General features: G+C 40.0%; 2 protein-coding genes across 4 annotated transcripts; one reads left to right on the top strand and one right to left on the bottom strand.

Moving 5' to 3' along the window:
- Window positions 1-239: 239 nt before the first annotated feature.
- On the bottom strand, window positions 240-11,031 carry LOC109423808 (RNA-binding protein spenito). 3 transcript variants are annotated; one of them, XM_019698842.3, is made up of 4 exons: window positions 10,878-11,031; window positions 9,896-10,251; window positions 7,873-9,616; window positions 240-1,335 (listed from the first exon to the last, which is right to left on the bottom strand). In XM_019698842.3, the coding sequence occupies exons 2-3, from the start codon at window positions 10,178-10,180 to the stop codon at window positions 7,904-7,906; spliced, it is 1,998 nt and encodes a 665-aa protein (XP_019554387.2). In that variant the 5' UTR covers window positions 10,181-10,251; window positions 10,878-11,031; the 3' UTR covers window positions 240-1,335; window positions 7,873-7,903. The 3 variants fall into 3 exon arrangements, with proteins under 3 accessions (XP_019554387.2, XP_019554385.2, XP_019554386.2); XM_019698840.3 differs by having other exon boundaries at window positions 7,873-10,251; XM_019698841.3 differs by having other exon boundaries at window positions 7,873-10,251; window positions 10,388-10,999.
- Window positions 11,032-13,822: 2,791 nt separating this feature from the next.
- Window positions 13,823-15,326, top strand: LOC115270277 (uncharacterized). The gene has a single exon (XM_029879583.2). It carries the CDS (start codon window positions 13,932-13,934, stop codon window positions 15,294-15,296), a length of 1,365 nt encoding a protein of 454 aa, XP_029735443.2. The 5' UTR covers window positions 13,823-13,931; the 3' UTR covers window positions 15,297-15,326.
- The last annotated feature ends 4,579 nt before the right edge of the window (window positions 15,327-19,905 follow it).

Raw genomic sequence — 19,905 nt, 5'->3', positions numbered from 1 at the left:
ATCCTTGCGGAGATCACCAGTAATACAAAAACACTTGCCACATAAACCGCTGCCAAAAATATCAGTTGAAGAATGGAAGATTACACAAAACTTTGCTTCATGATCATTAAAAAAACTAGATTAGAGGACATGGACAAGAACCGAACCGAGAGTATGTTTTATCACAAATCTGAACTAAAACTTCAAATTACCTTTCACTTGGGAGATTTTCAGTTTTGAATAGGGTACACTTTTCCATATTTCAATGATTTAGCATTGTCATTTGTTGGGAGATGAACACTTAGATACATTCGCTTCTTCAAGTTCTTCAGATACTTGCAATCACTAGTTTGCACACAAAACAGTGGTTTATTGTAAAAGTCTAATATGAGTTTATAATGCTCTAAATTGTAATACAGGTATTGTGTTTTATTTCAATATTTAGCTGCAATCTACTGTCACTGTTGCTTTCTAGATTGGGATTGGTATTACATAAATAGAAGTTTTTCTCATAGTCACATTTTCTTCTCTAAAACTTTTGGAAAGATGCTTTTCTCTTTTCTCTTCGATCATTTGCAATGCTATTACCATATCAAATTAAGCACATTAATCTATTTCTCGCGTTTGCTCTGGGAACCCGGAAATAAAGGCGTCTTCCCCGTCCAACCTCAAAGAAAAGCAATAAATTAACGGTCAAATAAAACAAAACAGAGAAGAATGCTCTGTGTGTGACAAATATTGCAATGTATGTGAACTAATTATACATTTCGCAGACTGAGTCTTTCTGTGGGGAAGATGCCTTTTGTTCTTCTTCTTCTCGGTGCTGGTGAAATACAAATCATCTTAAAGCATACATCTCTTCATCTGTGTACTAAAATCTTGAAACAACCGTTAGCTGTTACACTTCCACTTGATCATCACCATCATCGCCTGATGCACATAATCTCCACTCCACTCCACGGCGGTTCGGTTCTTCGGTTCCGGTGTCTCAAAATAGCGCGCGCACGTCATCGTTTCTGCCCATCACCACCACCACTCACACTCTCGGTCCGATATCATCACCTGTTTTGCACTATCATCATCATCATCATAATCATCATCATCATCACCATCACCGCACTTCCACGACGCCGGGGTCTCAAAACGGACACAGTTTCGGATTTGCGGTACCACCCGGATCCTCGTTTCACTCGAAATTTCTTTCTTTCTTCGGTGTTGTATTATCAATCTGACTGATGGTGGTATATCGAGTATGATGAGTGTGTTTTAATGATGATTGATTGATTGGGTCTTGCGCGCGCGTCGGTTGGTTGGGGGGTTATGTGAACAGTTTAGCTTAAGAATAATTATATTCACCTGCAATGGGATGGATTGAACCCGTTAGTTCGAAAAAATATATATGTTTCTCAGCAGAAAAAAAAATGAGAACAAAGATAATGCGCTCAAAACAGACCACGCCACACTACTACAGTTATGCTGGAGATCGTCTTCGGTTCTAGAGCATGCACAGGTCCGGTATAGAAAGTAGGTGGAAAAGTATAGATGGAAAGCGATGTTAGGTAAATGGTAACCGTTAAAAAGTCTGGAAGCAAAAATAGGTTTTTGACCGTGCAGCAGCTACTGGGAAAAAAGAAGCAACAAATTGGACTGCTTTTTAGGTAACCAATATTGCAGCAGTACAACTTGCATAGGAAAGCACCGTACCCTAAGTCCTTGGGATAAATAATGCGATTGTTAGAAGAAAAAAAAGCAACAAATGTATCTCGAACCACAGCCTAAATTACAAATATTGTTTTGAACTGACTTTATAAAAGTTATTCAACTCCATTGAAGCTATTTTAACTATACTGAATACAACTTTTTATATGAGGTTGAGCTGTACCTAACTTAAAATGGTGATATCCCGGGATATTCGAGTGCGACTTGTAATAGGACGCAATCAGTGAAGTACTAGATTAAAAGTAGTGAGCTGGATTTTTGTATGGTGAGATGATCAATAGGAAGCAATCAGTGAAGTACTAGATTGAAAGTAGTGAGCTGGATTTTTGTATGGTGAGATGATCAGTTCTCCATTTCTGCAATGAAATGGTGCAAACAGCGTGGGTTATATGATTTCTTGCCTAATGGGGCACGTTCGGTGTAGTACTAGATTTGTAGTAATGAGCTGAATTTTAGTATGGTGAGAAGGTCAATTCTCCGTTTCTGCAAAGAAATGGTGCAAAAAGCGTGGGTATTACGATTCCTAGTCTAATTTGATGCTGTTTGAGCAAAACTTTGGATAGCTATGTTGTTTATGTTGCAAGAAATGGAGAAAACAACAAAACTGTTGCCCAAAGTTTTGCTCAAACAACATCAAATTAGGCAAGAAATCATAATAATCATAATCATCATCTAGTACTTCACTGATTGCTTCCTATTTCAACAACACAATGGGGCACGTTCGGTGTAGTACTAGAATTGAAGTAATGAGCTGAATTTTTGTATGGTGAGAAGGTCAATTCTCTGTTTCTGCAAAGAAATGGTTCAAAAAGCGTGGGTATTGTGATTCTTTGTCTAATTTAATGCTGTTTGAGCAAAACTTTGGATAACTTTGTTGTTTATGTTGCAAGAAATGGAGAAAACAACAACACGGTTACTCAAAGTTTTGCTCAAACAGCATTAAATTAGGCAAGAAATCATAATACCCACGCTTTTTGAACCATTTCATTGCAGAAACGGAGAATTGGCCTTCTCACCATACTAAAATTCAGCTCATTACTACAAATCTAGTACTTCACCAATCTGTCCTATTACCCAAACTTTTGCTCAAACAGCTTCAAATTAGTCAAGACATCATAATACCCACGCTGTTTGTATCATTTCATTGCAGAAATGGAGAAATGATCATCACACCACACAAAAATTCAGCTCACTACTTTCAATCTAGTAGTTCACTGATTGCGTCCTATTCTGCTGGGAATGGAACACGTTCAGTGTAGTACTAGATTTGTAGTAATGAGCTGAATTTTAGTATAGTGAGCAGGACAATTCTCCGTTTCTGCAATGTAGGGGTAGGCGGGGCATAATGAGCAGGTGGGGCATAATGAGCACCTTGTATTTTCACTGTAAATCTTCAAATTAACAAAACAAATTGCTTGATTGTAGCCTTATTATCTTAAATCCAATGAGTTGATGACAAAACATTAGTAAAAAAATCTGTTTACCTTGAAAAATTCATCAAAATGCGTAAATTGGTCATGTACTGGGAAAATATTATAAGAATCAGGTGACCTAAAATAAGGTTTTTGCTATCGAAATCACAACTTAGTGGGCATCTATCGATTTTCTTGATATTCCCTGGGCCAATGAAATGTATTTGTAACACTTTTCAACTATTTGTGTAATTATTTTGTTGAAAAAATATGCTTCAAAGAGTTGGTAATTTTTATATCCTTCAAAAGAAGAATATTAAAGATGTTGACAAGTTCAGGGCTTGTGCAGTCTCTGCTGTGTGGTCCAATGACCATCCGTATTTATACTACCTTAGGTAGACATAATGAATCATACCTAGATATTTAGGTACTGTAATGAATAGTATTTCATGTAGGTAGATATACTATGCGCACAACCATTAGGTAGACACTACAGTAATAGGGTGGGGCAGAATGAGCAACTAGTGAAAAAAATAATGAAAATGGTAAACATCTTCAACAAACAAATTTTAATTTTGGTTTTCTCTGTTTTGATGCATATAGTAAGGTTTTGTCTGTAACTTTCAATTTATTAGCTTTAAAATTTCAGTATCTGTATATTATCACCGTTCAAAAATTCCTCACTAGAAGACTCATTGGAACCCCACAGTTCCCTATAAATTAAACCCCGTAATCCCTTCAAATTCTCATTGATTGTTGCCGGTATGCTTTATCATTGACAAGAATAGTCAATTAGCTTTTGATTGTGTACAAAACTGTTATTGATCATCCTGCCCCACCTAGGGTGCTCATTATGCCCCACCCCCAAAAAGCAACTTGCGATTTTATACGTTTTTAAAAACATAATATTCTACAACATTTATAATTTTATTCGGAATTTCAACGATTAGCTTTTGTCAGTTAAGGTTCAAATGAGGATTGAACGTTAAAATTACACATTGGTTGCACTTAATTTACTGGATTTGGTGGCAAATGCTTAAGCTGCTCATTATGCCCCGCCTACCCCTAATGGTGCAAAAAGCGTGGGTATTATGATTCCTTGCCTAATTTGATGCTGTTTGAGCAAAACTTAGGATAACTATGTTGTTTATGTTGCAAGAAATGGAGAAAACAACAACACAGTTACCCAAAGTTTTGCTCAAGCAGCATCAAATTAGGCCAGGAATAATAATACCCACGCTTTTTGCACCATTTCATTGCAGAAACGGAGAATTGACCTTCTCATTATACAAAAATTCAGCTCATTACTACAAATCTAGTACTTCACCGATCTGTCCTATACCTACGCTTTATTCATCATTTCATTGCAGAACTGGAGAATAGGACATATCGGTGAAGTACTAGATTTGTAATAATGAGCTGAATAGGACGAAATCAGTGAAGTACTAGACTGAAAGTAGTGAGCTGGATTTTTGTATGGTGAGATGATCAGTTCTCCATTTCTGCAATGAAATGTCGCAAACAGCGTGGGTTATATGATTCCTTGCCTAATTTGATGCTGTTTGAGCAAAAGTTTGGATAAGTGTGCTTTTGAAGTTGCAAGAAATAAATAATGCAACAACATAGTTACCCAAACTTTTGCTCAAACAGTATCAAATTAGGCAAGAAATCATATAACCCACGCTGTTTGCGACATTTCATTGCAGAAATGGAAAACTGATCATCTCACCATACAAAAATCCAGCTCACTACTTTCAATCTAGTACTTCACTGATTGCTTCCTATTTTAGTATGGTGAGAAAGTCAGTTCTCCGTTTCTGCAATGAAATGATGCAAAAAGCGTGGGTATTATGATTCCTTGCCTAAATTGATGCTGTTTGAGCAAAACTTTGGGCAACAGTGTTGTTGTTTTCTCAATAGGAAGCAATCAGTGAAGTACTAGATTGAAAGTAGTGAGCTGGATTTTTGTATGGTGAGATGATCAATTCTCCGTTTCTGCAATGAAATGGTGCAAACAGCGTGGGTTATACGATTTCTTGCCTAATTCGATGCTGTTTGAGCAAAACTTTGGGTAACTGTGTTGTTGAAGTTATAAGAAATAAATAATACAACAACATAGTTAACCAAACTTTTGCTCAAACAGCATCAAATTAGGCAAGGAATCATATAACCAACGCTGTTTGTACCATTTCATTGCAGAAACGGAGAATTGATCATCTCACCATACAAAAATCCAGCTCACTACTTTCAATCTAGTACTTCACTGATTGCTTCCTATTTCTTGCAACATAATCAACATAGTTATCCAAAGTTTTGCTCAAACAGCATCAAATTAGGCACATACCCACACTTTTTGCACCATTTCATTGCAGAAACGGAGAATAGGAGGCAATCAGTGAAGTACTAGATTGAAAGTAGTGAGCTGAATTTTAGTATGGTGAGATGATCAATTCTCCATTTCTGCAATGAAATGGAGCAAACAGCGTGGGTTATATGATTTCATGTCCAATTTTATGCTGTTTGAGCAAAAGTTTGGGTAACTGTGTTGTTGAAGTTGCAAGAAAAAATAATACAACAACAAAGATACCCAAAATTTTGCTCAACCAGCATCAAATTAGGCAAGAAATCATATAACCCACGCTGTTTGCACCATTTCATTGCAGAAATGGAGAATCGATCATCTCACCATACAAAAATCCAGCTCACTACTTTCAATCTAGTACTTCACTGATTGCCTCCTATTGACCTTCTCACCATATTAAAATTCAGCTCATTACTACAAATCTCCGTTTCTGCAAGGAAATCGTGCAAAATCATAATACCCACGATGATTTGGTGCTGTTTGAGCAAAACAATGGAAAACTGTGTTGTTCTTTTCTCAATTTTTTGTCTCTGCAACAACACAGTTTTTCAAAGTTTTGCTCAAACAGCATCACATTAGACAAGGACTCATAATACATTCCCACACTTTTTGCGCGATTTCCTTGCAGAAATGGAGAACTGATCATTTCACCATACAAAAATTCAGCTCACTACTTTCAATCTAGTTGATCACCGTTTGCTTCCTATTAGGCAAGAAATCATAATACCTACGCTGTTTGCATCATATCATTGCAGAAATGAAGAATGGGACAGAATCGGTGAAGTACTAGATTTGATGTAATGAGCGGAATTTTTGCACGGTGAAAAGGTGAATTCTCCTTATTATCAAAGTCCGTTCATCTATTGGAAGCGGTTTCAGTTCTGGGCTCTTTCTAAGTTGATGATTGGACTAAACGAAAATGCTTGTAAGGACTTGGCCAGGTGTGTGGAGCTGAGTGGGTCTATGTCATTGTAGATAGTAGCGACATCAGCAATGTCAATGGATATATTAAACTTTGTTACTCCATCCAAGTTTACAAGTATTCATGCTCAGCTATGCTATGTGAGAAGGTGAATTTTCCGTTTCATTGTTATCTCAATGGGGCACGTTCGGTGTAGTGATTCCCTGCCTAATTTGATGCTGTTTGAGCAAAACTTTGGGCAACAATGTTGTTGTTTTCTCCAATTCTTGCAACATAAACAACATAGTTATCCAAAGTTTTGCTCAAACAGCATTAAATTAGGCAAGAAATCATAATACCCACGCTTTTTGAACCATTTCATTGCAGAAACGGAGAATTGATCTTCTCACCATACTAAAATTCAGCTCATTACTACAAATCTAGTACTACATCGAACGTGCCCCATTATAGTTAAAAATAGTGACTATAAAATAAATAAAATACCTAAATTTAGTTGGAATGTCGTAAACTAGACACTTTATAGTTTCTTAAAAGCGGTCGAGCGTGGTGAACTGGAGGCAGTATATAAACCTAGCAGATGATTTTTTTTTATTTCCGAGGATGCGATGTCTTTCAACCGATGTTTCAACATATGATTTTTGTTAAATAGGACGCAATCAGTGAAGTACTAGATTGAAAGTAGTGAGCTGGATTTTTGTATGGTGAGATGATCAGTTCTCCATGTCTGTAATGAAATGGTGCAAAAAGCGTTGGTTATATGGTTTTTTGCCTAATTTAATGCTGTTTGAGTAAAAGTTTGGGTAACTGTGTTGTTGAAGTTGCAAGAAATAAATAATACAACAACACAGTTACCCAAACTTTTGCTCAAATAGCATCAAATTAGTCAAGAAATCATATAACCCACGCTGTTTGTACCATTAGAAATAGAGAACTGATCATCTCACCATACAAAAATCCAGCTCACTACTTTCAATCTAGTACTTCACTGATTGCTTCCTATAGGACAGATCGGTGAAGTACTAGATTTGTAGTAATGAGCTGAATTTTAGTATGGTGAGAAGGTAAATTCTCTGTTTCTGCACTGAAATGGTGCAAAAAGCGTGGGTATTATGATTCCTTGCCTAATTTAATGCTGTTTGAGCATAACTTTGGGCAACAGTGTTGTTGTTTTCTCCATTTCTTGCAACATAAACAACATAGTTATCCAAAGTTTTGCTCAAACAGCATTAAATTAGGCAAAGAATCATAATACCCACGCTTTTCGCACCATTTCAGTGCAGAAACAGAGAATTTACCTTCTCACCATACTAAAATTCAGCTCATTACTACAATTCTAGTACTACACCGAACGTGCCCCATTGCTGAATCAGCAGTATGAAAAATATTAGAAAGGGTAGCTATTCCTACGTTGATCTATTACCGCTTACAATCAAAACTACGCATGCAACACAGAGTAAACAATACTTAGTTCATCTTACCTTACGTACTACCGGTGCCATCTTCATCCACTCAGGCAGTTCCTCCTCGAACCACCACGATAACCAGGTGATCCTCCTTCAGGCCTTCTTCGGTCAAATTGTGACATGTACGCTTCAACAGTTCCGTTGAAAAATCGCACGGTGGGAATGAGTAGAGCACGCCGGTTGCTTCGGTTTCCTTATTGAGCAAGGAAATCACGCCGGCGGCTTCCTTTTGCTTCAGATAAGACACCAGATTGCGCAGGGGGCGCGTCTGAACACTGGCGTCATCGGACGATGCCACTGACGAAGTGGATCCCGGCAGACCGAGGAAGATAGCATGCGATGAAGAGGTGGATATGCGTTTCTGCACATCCTCCAGCTTGGGCTGATCCAGACGGAGTCGCTGGGTAATGCGAAGGTGATGTTTGCCTTCTTCGTCCTTCATCAAACCGTCCACTATATCGTTGTCACCGTCGGTCAAGTGCAACTTGGCAGGGAACAACGAACTCTTCAAAATTAATGCACCTTGCCAAACGGTTGAAGATTTACGTGCAACTTCTGGCAGTGTTCTGGCGTTTGATAACATGCCATTACGGCGAGTAGACGAATCGGAATCGGAATCAGCCGGGCTACGACGCCGAGGCGAACGAGAGCGAGATCGGTCAATTCCGGGTTCGCGTGATCCCGAACGACGACGCGAATCATAGTCGCCATCAGCTCCGGACCGACGCCAATCATCTCCATCTCCATGGTGTGGTGGACCATCACGATTGAATCCTCCACGGAAACCTCCACGTCCACGGAAACCTCCTCGGCCACGGAAAGGCCTTCCGCCATAGCCGTACGACGAATTTTCCTCATAGGAACCCTCCGGATATTCATAGTCTGGGCCGCGGCGATATTCGCCGCCTTCGTCGAAACCTCCACGCTTAGGGAAAGGCGGCGTTGTTCCGTTATCAGCAAAATCGATTCGAATGCGACGATCCGGGGCGCCCAACGGGAATCCTCGCATTTCCTTAACTGCAGCCGTAGCGGCATCGATGGAATCGTACAGAATAAAAGCCTGGGTGTCTCCTTTGTTATATTCGATCTTCTTGATAGCTCCAAAACGATCAAATTCGCGTTCCAACTGGGTTACGGATGTCCACGCGCCAAGTCCTCCGACCCAAATTCGGGTCGTTGGTGTAGCTTTACCGTATCCTATCTTACACTGGAACTTGCCGATGTACTGTCCCGACAGTTCAACCTTAGCTCGATGAGCCATGTCCAAAGTTTGATAACGTACGAAAGCAAAGGCGTTTCCAGTTCCGGGAGGCGGACGCTTAATGTCGATGTCCTCAACGATACCGTACTTGCCGAAAATACGACGCAATTCATCGTCGGAGATATTGATTTCTAAATTACCAGCGAACAATGTCCTGGTGGCTAAAGGATCATCTTCCGGTTGAATGTGGTGTAAATAGTTGGGAAACTTGTCCTTCTTGTTATCGTTGTTTTTCTCAAAGGGTGCCCTTGGACGTGGAAGATAGGGACGTGGCATATAGTGATGATGGGGTGGACCAGGATGCATGTGTCCCGGCGGTCCATGATGATGCATCGGTGGTCCACGAGGCATGTATTCATGGTGCATTGGTGGGCGGAAGTCCGGATGGTGCATACGACCGGGCGGTGGTCCGTATCCATCGTATGGATGATGCTCTGGGCGACGACGATCCGGCGGTGGGACTCCAGGCGAACGGGCGTAGTAATGTCGGTCATAATCCTGCGGCGAGGAAGAACGTGGTCTACGATACGATTCGGATTTGGCCGATTCATAAACAGGCTCAACAAGTGCCGCCTTTTCGTACAAAGAAATTCGGGACTTGGCGTGCTTCGCTTCCCGGGCATCTTCCGACGTACGGAAGCAAACATATGCTACGCGTTCGTCCAAATCATGCGAAATGCGAATGCTAAAATCTCCAAATTTCTTGTACTCGCGATATAATGTTTCTTTAATATATTCGTCAGATGCCTTGGGATGCAGAGCACTAACGCACAATACCTTGTACGAATACCGTTCACTTCCACTTTCGCGCCCTCCTCGGGAAGAATATTCTTCGCGGTGTGGAGAAGCATACCGGGTGCTTCCGCCTCGTGGACTGGGGGATCGCGCTACGCGTCGTCTCATCCTGTCGGGTGTAACGCGTTCGTCTGAGCTACCACCTTCGTAACGGCCAATACTTCCGCGCCTCTTAGATCTTGCTGGGGAGTCGCGCGATGCGCTACGTTTCATGTTACGTATCTTCACAGTAATACGATCTCTATCGCTTGACCGATTGCTACTCATCGGCTGTCCTCATCAAATATGGCCAGCTTTAGCTTGGTCTGTGCAAGAACCAATTGAGCTTCTTAAGGAACCTGCAAATATATTTATAACAAAATATGCCTGAGAAAACTCACCTTTTTCACCATTAATAATTTTAATTTCAAATAATATACCTATGAAAAAAATTTTGAAACAAAAACAAATTACAATCGGTAAATATTACTTAACTACAAATCTTTAGACCCCTTGTCAGCTCATAAACAGATCATCACACCAACACTATCAAAACCGATCACCTCCGTGAGATGGCGATCCGTGAACGTATTTTGACACTTCTACTCACGACACTCACTCACTGTTCATATTACCACTCAACTAATGAATTAAGATCTCAGCAGGTAGCTTGTGAAGCGCCGGAAAATTTGATTGATCCGCAAACAAAATGGCGTCGTAATATCAAATGCATATGGTAGCAAAAAAACTAAATTTTCGCACTTTTATAGTAAAATTTCCGATAATTTTCCGGAAAAAAAACACATTCACCGACTCTTTTCACTCAATAGCACCGATTTTTTATTACTTATCGCACCACACACCGGGCAGCAATGACATCACTGGTCAACGCCCAAGCCGATCGATTCAGTCCATTTTCACCTACTTGAACCATTCAAAAGAGGAAAACTTCACTTTCGTGCAAGAAAAGAACACTTTTACTCACTTTTTACGATTCCACCGAACGGATTAGCAACAAATTTCCACGAATTTCGGCACTTTTACCGAGGAGACTAAACAGAGCCCGGAGCGCTTCACGCTGCTGATGGAAGTCAAATGACGTGACCGACAAGCTCGTCGCTTCGTTCATCGATGAACCACAGTGGCTGCAGTTGTGAGTTACTTTCTACCGTCATGTGACAACAGTTTGGTATGATTCAGTTTTTACCGAGGTTTTTACCCTCAATTTGCTCTAGGTACACTAAAAATAATCCGCATCTAGTTTGTAAATGCCACGCACATAGCAATCAAGCTTTGCACATAAATTTCACTGGCCTTGCACCGAGGTTTCAGTTATCGAATGAAATTCGATAACTGCAACAACTGACAGACGTCAAAGAACTGCCAGTTGCTGCAGAATGCAACCAATATGCATTCGGAAAACATCGCACTGCAACAAAACTGCACGTGGAAAACATCGCATGGCTGTTGACATTTCATTTTGACGGATAGCGGTGCGATAACTGCAAAATTGTTGCACTTAGCGGACTTGCACTTAAAAAGCATTGCAGTTAAACCATAGACTAATTTCAAGACCTCGATGTACCAACGAAAACGATCAAATTTTCGGTGTCCAGTCCGGTACCCAATAAATTTTCATAACCGTGTATTTTTTCCGTGTAAATTGCATTTTGTGTAAATTTTATTTAGCGTGTTACACTGATCTGACAGCTCTGACAGTAAGGGACTAAACATAAATTACGTAAAGTGAGTACCGAGGATTGTTCACAATCTACGAACTTGACTGCGGAAAAAATTGCGACCATGACGCCGCTGGTTTAACCGTTTGCACCGAGCGAACGTTTACTGTACTTGAGCCCAATAAGCCAATTTTGAGTAAATGTAGGTATACTCAAATTTGGGTTGAATGCGGGGGGGTCTTGGGTTGAATTTACCTACTCTTAAGTATATTTTTTTGCTGGAGGTGAAGGCAATTTACCTAGTGTGAGTTTAATCGATTTACTCAAATTTGGCTTTTTGGGCGGAACTATGCACGGAGAAATCAAACTACCTAATTTTTGGGTCGATTTTACTCAAATCTGAGTATATCGAATAAACTAGTTACCCAAAATTAGGTTGTTTTCCCTCTTTCCCTCACCGATGTTGTCAAAAACAAACAGAGATGCATCTACCCAACGGGGGTCCTTGAGCCCAATAAGCCAATTTTGGGTAAATGCAGTTTTACTCAAATTTGGGTTGAATGAGGGGGGGGTCTTGGGTTGAATTTACCTACTCTTAAGTAAATGTTTTTGCTGGAGGCTTAGATAATTAAAACATTAATTATCTATGCTGGAGGTGAAGGCAATTTACCTAATGTGAGTTTAATCGATTTACTCAAATTTGGCTTATTGGGCCAAACTATGGGATTGCGTCAAAAAAACTCAATTTTGGGTAGTTTGGCGGTTCCGTGTGGGATTGCGTCAAAAGAACTCAATTTTGGGTAGTTTGGCGGTTCCGTGTAGATTACTCGATGAACTCCCTGACCAGCCCTGACCTTCTCGGGGGCTCTCACGCTCGTTGAAAACTACTCTCAAGTGAGTAAATTATACTCACTTTCAAACTTTTGCTAAATCTGTCAAAGGTGAGTAACATGCATTTGTCAAAGTGAGTTATTAGCTACTCTCTTATTGAAAAATCAGTGCTTTACTCACTTTTGAGTATCGGCATCAGAAAAGAACTCAGTTTTAACCGTCGAAAACTTACGAAAAACATACTAAGTCTGGACCTCGGTTCGGACTTAACGATTATTATTGAAAAATCTATATTTTAAAGGTAGTTTTCATGCGGAAAAAAGTTGAAAAAAATTAATCCGGTAAGTTTAGATCGACAAACCTGTGGAATAAAACATAATTGTGCCGATATATATATTTTTCAGGAACTTGTCCGAAATGGAAGACCGTGTCCATGTGACGAAAAAACATGTCGAAGACGAACAAGCCAAATGAATGAGCCCCGAAAGTTACCCTATGTGTGGCCCCGTCTCGGTCTTCGTGATGTCTCCTTGCAAAGAATCTGCTTTGGCCAATACCTGGAGCTGGAACCACCAAAAATCAAAGTCGGGATGGAATCAGACCGAGGTCCAGACAGTCAAGGGGACCAAGGCGAAGATTTAGCTATTTTATTATTATTTTTTAATTTTAAAACTGTTAACATTTATGCAATGGTGAAATAAATAAATAATTAATGTTATTGCTTCGCTTTTTGTTTTAGAATCATTATAATATGAAATGTCATCTAAAAAATAAATAAAAAGTGAGTAGCTCTTACTCACTTTTGATTTTATTGAAATTAAGAAAGTGAGTTGAAAACTACTCTAATCTTGGGAAATCTTACAGTTACTCAAAAGTGAGTAACTTCAATTTACTCTAAAATGAGCTGATGCACTTTGTACCAAAGTGAGTCGAAAACGACTCACTTTAGAGTACACGGAAAAATATTAAAACCCAAAGAATAAGTTTTAAAAACTCAAATTTGGCTAAACTGCTTTTAGTTTTAACTCAAAGTTGGGTTGTTTTCTCCCTCGCCCCACCGCAATGTTGTCGAAAACAAAGAGAGAAGCACCGACGCATCCGCTGCTCTTCCGTGGAAGAAGCCAAATTTGGGTTTTCTTGAGTTAACCCAAATTTGCGTCATTTGAGGCCTCCGTTGGGTGAAAATAACTTACCAGTGGGTTAATTTTTTTGCCGCTCTCAAACGAGAACTACTCACTCACCACTTTCGCTGTTTGACGCAAATTTGAGTTATTCCACGGAAGACCGGGATTGCGTCAAAACAACTTAAATTTGGGTTGATTTGTAGTTCCGTGTAGTTTTCAATGAGCGTGCTCAAAATTTGACATTTAGAAGTGAGATCAGAAGATGAAACGTGAGCTTCGTTCGCCCGGTGTTTATTTACATGCACACATTGTTCAGTTACATAAAATTTGTGACGGTTTTTATCAAGACTTGATTTCAAAAACTTAGTTTCAATAGCAAAACTAAATTATAAATAATATAAATTTATGAAAATGGTGTCTCTATTAAGAGCACTAACGAACATTCGCAATTGTGGGAGCCAGTTAAAACAATTTCATGGTGAAACATCAAGCATAGCTCGTTTATCACAGCACCGCTATCAGTTTGTTTGGAGAAGAGCTTTTTCGTCGGAAGTGAAATCTGCCGAGCACTGCAATGTCGGTACAATCGGTCATGTGGACCATGGTAAGACCACACTGACGGCGGCAATCACCAAAGTACTATCGCGAGATGGGCGTGCGAACTACGTACCGTACGACCAGATTGATCGCGCTCCTGAGGAAAAAGCGCGGGGAATCACGATTAATGCTGCCCACATTGGATACAGCACCTTGAAGCGACATTATGCCCATACGGACTGTCCAGGGCATGCTGATTATGTTAAGAACATGATTTCTGGAGCATCGCAAATGGATGGTGCCATACTGGTGGTAGCGGCAACGGATGGCCAGATGCCACAGACTCGAGAACATTTGCTACTGGCACGGCAGGTTGGAGTGGACAAGATTGTCGTATTCATCAACAAAGCCGATCAGGTGGACCAGGAAGTGATAGAACTTGTGGAAATTGAACTACGCGAATTGCTCAGCGACTTCGGTTTCGACGGTATCAATAGTCCAGTGGTAGTCGGTTCAGCTCTTTTGGCACTCCAGGGGGATCAATCCGAGTTAGGAGAGCCTTCGATTCATCGCTTATTAGACGCCATTGATGAATACGTACCGACTCCGACGAGGGACCTAACTTCGCCCTTCCTGTTGCCTATTGACAACGCATTCACCGTTCCTGGTAGGGGGACGGTCGTCATTGGAACACTTGCCCGAGGAACTATTAAAAAGAACGATGACGCAGAGCTTTTAGGATTCGACGAACAATTCAAAACCACCATTGGCGGGCTTCAGGTCTTCAATAAGGACGTCGGTAAAGCCATAGCGGGTGACAACATCGGAGCTTTACTGAGAAACGTGAAAATTACGGCAGTTCAACGGGGTATGCTTCTGTGTGCAGCCGGAAGCGAACGAGTATCGAATCACTTCAATGGGACCGTATATCTTCTGGCCAAGAATGAAGGTGGACGGTCGAAGCCACTCACCTCGAAATACATTCAGCAGCTGTTCAGTAAAACGTGGAACGTTCCCTGTCGGGTGGACCTCGTGGGACAGGAAATGCTCATGCCGGGAGATCACGGTGCCATCCGGTTGACGTTGCTCAGGAAAATGGTGATGTCCTGCGGGCAGACATTCACCGTACGAGAAAACGGCAAAACTGTTGCCACTGGTCTGGTGACCGGAGTTTTGAACTCGGTAGATTTGCCTCAGAAGAAGTTGATCAAATTGCATTTAGATCAGTTGTAAAAAGAGTACCTACATGTTGTGAAAATAGAATGCATGTTATTATTCTTCCGAACTTGTCCTTTCTTTGTGTCTTTTTGATCTTCAAATCTCTAATGTTTTATGGACCGTAAGTTGGGTAGATCACATTACATAACTTTTTTACAAGCATCCAATCGTTTCGCGGTCTTCACAAGAATGATAGTACTAGATTTGTAGTAATGAGCTGAATTTTTGTATGGTGAGAAGGTCAATTCTCCGTTTCTGCAATGAAATGGTGCAAAAAGCATGGGTATTATTATTCCTTGCCTAATTTGATGCTGTTTGAGCAAAACTTTGGATAACAATGTTGTTTATGTTGCAAGAAATGGAGAAAACAACAACACTGTAGCCCAAAGTTTTGCTCAAACAGCATCAAATTAGGCAAGGCAACATAATAGCCACGCTTTTAGCACAAATTTCATTGCAAAAACGGAGAATTGACCTTCTCACCATTCAAAAATTCAGCTCATTACTACAAATCTAGTACTTCACCGATCTGTCCTATTTGATGCTGTTCGAGCAAAACTTTGGGCAACAATGTTGTTTTCTCCATTTCTTGCAACATAAACAACATAGTTATCCAAAGTTTTGCTCAAGCAACATCAAATTAGGCAAGGAATCATAATACCCACGCTTTTTGCGACATTTCATTGCAGAAACGGAGAATGGGGCATGTAAACGGCCCGCGGGATATTTTATGACCGGAGTCCGCGCGTCGACTCTAGTACGATCTCGCGGTGTTCACGCGATCTTATCGATAGCTGGTAAACGCCAATAGAGTTCGTTGCCCCAATCTTTCCCTTCGGACTGACAGTCTGGCTGATCCAGTACCTGCTGGCGGAAGGTTTGACTAGAGAACCGTGTCTCTTTAACAGTTAAGCACTGATTCGTCGAAACGACACTCGCCAGGCGAGTAGTCCGCAATCGAAGGAAGCAAGTGTTTAACCGTTGTTATGGCGGTTCGACAACAGAGGAGAACCGGTCGTGGATATTTCCTCTTGTCTTTCCCTTCAGACGGACAGGCTGATGTTTTAACCAGTACCTGACAGTGGAAGGTTCCAATAGGGAAGTCTTTCTCTTAACGATTGAAAGCTGACTCGTCAGAACGACACCCGCCAGGCGAGTAGTCTGCAACCGAAGGAGTCGAGTTGTCAACCGTTGGTGATAACCTTAGTCTTGGACTTACCAAGAGTTCTTTCTAGAAGGACAAGTTGCCTGTTCCGAGTCTAAACGTAAGATCATGTATTTCGTGGTTGGTTCAGGGTTTTTATAGGCGACTTTCGTCGATCTGGGAGGCTTATTCTAAGAAGTGACAAATGCAGTTCTATCTGATTCTTAAAGTTAGAAAGGCACAATGGGGCACGTTCGGTGTAGTACTAGATTTGTAGTAATGAGCTGAATTTTAGTATGGTGAGAAGGTCAATTCTCCTTTTTTGCAATGAAATGACGCAAAAAGTGTGGGTATTATGATTCCTTGCCTAACTTGATGCTGTTTGAGCAAATCTTTGGATAACTATGTTGTTTATGTTGCAAGAAATGGAGAAAACAACAACACTGTTGCCCAAAGTTTTGCTCAAAAATCATCAAATTAGGCAAGGAATCATAATACCCACACTTTTTCCACCATTTCATTGCAGAAACGGAGAAAAGGAAGCAATCAGTGAAGTACTAGATTGAAAGTAGTGAGCTGGATTTTTGTATGGTGAGATGATCAATTCTCCATTTCTACAATGAAATGGTGCAAACAGCATGGGTTATATGGTTTCATGTCCAATGGGGCACGTTCGGTGTAGTACTAGATTTGTAGTAATGAGCTGAATAGGACAGATCGGCGAAGTACTAGATTTGTAGTAATGAGCTGAATTTTAGTATGGTGAGAAGGTCAATTCTCCGTTTCTGCAAGGAAATGTTGCAAAAATCGTGGGTATTATGGTTCCTTGCCTAATTTGATGCTGTTTGAGCAAAACTTTGGGCAACAGTGTTGCTTTTTCTCGATTTCTTGCAACATAAACAACACAGTTACCTAAAGTTTTGCTCAAACAGCATCAAATGGGAGGCAATCAGTGAAGTACTAGATTGAAAGTAGTGAGCTGGATTTTTGTATGGTGAGATGATCAATTCTCCATTTCTGCAATAAAATGGTGCAAACAGCGTGGGTTATATGATTTATTGGCTAATTTTATGCTGTTTGAGCAAAAGTTTGGGTAACTGTGTTGTTGTATTATTTTTTTTTGCAACTTCAACAACACAGTTATCCAAACTTTTGCTCAAACAGAATCAAATTAGTCAATAAATCATATAACCCACGCTGTTTGCACCATTTCATTGCAGAAATGGAGAATTGATCATCTCACCATACAAAAATCCAGCTCACTACTTTCAATCTAGTACTTCACTGATTGCCTCCTATTAGGCAAGGAACCATAATACCCACGATTTTTGCAACATTTCCTTGCAGAAACGGAGAATTGACCTTCTCACCATACTAAAATTCAGCTCATTACTACAAATCTAGTACTACACCGAACGTGCCCTATTTTAGTATGGTGAGAAGGCCAATTCTCCGTTTCTGCAATAAAATGGTGCAAAAAGCGTGGGTATTATGATTCCTTGCCTAATTTGATGATGTTTGAGCAAAACTTTGGATAACTATGTTGTTTATGTTGCAAGAAATGGAGAAAACAACAACACTGTTGCCCAAAGTTTTGCTCAAACAGCATAAAATTAGGCAAGGAATCATAATACCAACGCTTTTTGCACCATTTCATTGCAGAAACGGAGAAAAGGAAGCAATCAGTGAAGTACTAGATTGAAAGTAGTGAGCTGGATTTTTGTATGGTGAGATGATCAATTCTCCATTTCTGCAATGAAATGGCACAAACAGCGTGGGTTATATGATTTATTGACTAATTTGATGCTGTTTGAGCAAAAGTTTGGGTAACTGTGTTGTTGAAGTTGCAAGAAATAAATAATACAACAATGCAGTTACCCAAACTTTTGCTCAAACAGCATCAAATTAGTCATGAAATCATATAACCCACGCTGTTTGTGCCATTTCATTGCAGAAATGGAGAATCAATCATCTCACCATACAAAAATCCAGCTCACTACTTTCAATCTAGTACTTCACTGATTGCTTCCTATTGACCTTCTCACCATACTAAAATTCAGCTCATTACTACAAATCTAGTACTTCACCGATCTGTCCTATTGCTCTCGTTTCAAAGTGCATAAATCAGAAATTATACATTCCGCCGTATTCCTCTTCACATTATGGAGAATCTTTTTTTGTTCAAATTTGTTGTGCAAATGAGTTTTGGAATCAACTTCCTGCTGATATTAAAACAATAGGACTCTGGATCCAACCAGAGTGAACTGTAAACCATTCCATAGAATCAGCGCATCATTTTATTTCTGGTCCAGATGATGAATTACTTCTGGTTCTCCTCATCGCTGTCAGATTTCTAACTTCTTACCAACTCATAGTAACAATCTGTGAGGGATTTGAACACGTTATTAGAAATACGGATGTGGGAGGATCATATTATGTTTCGATGGCGCTGATCGCCATTTTACCAAATCACATTCTGCCAGACCGAACCAAATCCACTTTATCTTAGAATCGATTTGTTCTCAATGGAAGCAATCAGTGAAGTACTAGATTGAAAGTAGTGAGCTGGATTTTTGTATGGTGAGATGATCAATAGGACAGATCGACGAAGTACTAGATTTGTAGTAATGAGCTGAATTTTAGTATGGTGAGAAGGCCAATTCTCCGTTTCTGCAATGAAAAGGTGCAAAAAGCGTGGGTATTATGGTTCATTGCCTAATTTGATGCTGTTTGAGCCGTTTGAGCAAAACTTTGGGCAACAGTGTTGTTGTTTTCTCCATTTCTTGCAACATAAACAACATAGTTATCCAAAGTTTTGCTCAAACAGCATCAAATTAGGCAAGGAATCATAATACCCACGCTTTTTGCACCATTTTATTACAGAAACGGAGAATTGACCTTCTCACCATACAAAAATTCAGCTCATTACTACAAATCTAGTACTACACCGAACGTGCCCCATTCTCCGTTTCTGCAATGAAATGGTGCAAACAGCTTGGGTTATATGATTTCTTGCCTAATTTGATGCTGTTTGAGCAAAAGTTTGGGTAAATGTGTTGTTGTATTATTTATTTCTTGCAACTTCAACAACACAGTTACTCAAAGTTTTGCTCAAACAGCATTAAATTAGGCAAGAAATCATATAACCCACGCTGTTTGCACCATTTCATTGCAGAAACGGAGAATTGATCATCTCACCATACAAAAATCCAGCTCACTACTTTCAATCTAGTACTTCACTGATTCCTTCCTATAATACAAACACGAATTGGTTTTGAATATCTGCGTTAAGTTGATACACTTCATACTGATAATTTAACACAAGGTCATTGAACAACAAGGCGAATAATAATTATAAAGCTTGAACAAAAACCAAGCACTTGGTTCGCTTTAGCTGATCGAAAAATGGCGTTTTCACACAAACCAGCTTCGGGGAGAATGTTCAGAACTTGATTAAGACTTATCAACCCAGCTTCAACT

This window comes from Aedes albopictus, chromosome 2, assembly GCF_035046485.1.
Source record: "Aedes albopictus strain Foshan chromosome 2, AalbF5, whole genome shotgun sequence".
NCBI lineage: Eukaryota > Metazoa > Arthropoda > Insecta > Diptera > Culicidae > Aedes > Aedes albopictus.
Note: the sequence above shows the minus strand (reverse complement) of the source record. Positions and strands in the feature narration are given on the sequence as shown.

What these genes read in the sequence shown, in the direction of transcription:
- LOC109423808 (XM_019698840.3), bottom strand. Translation starts at nt 10,180, where the DNA reads ATGAGTAGCAATCGGTCAAGCGATAGAGATCGTATTACTGTGAAGATA.
- LOC115270277 (XM_029879583.2), top strand. Translation starts at nt 13,932, where the DNA reads ATGAAAATGGTGTCTCTATTAAGAGCACTAACGAACATTCGCAATTGT.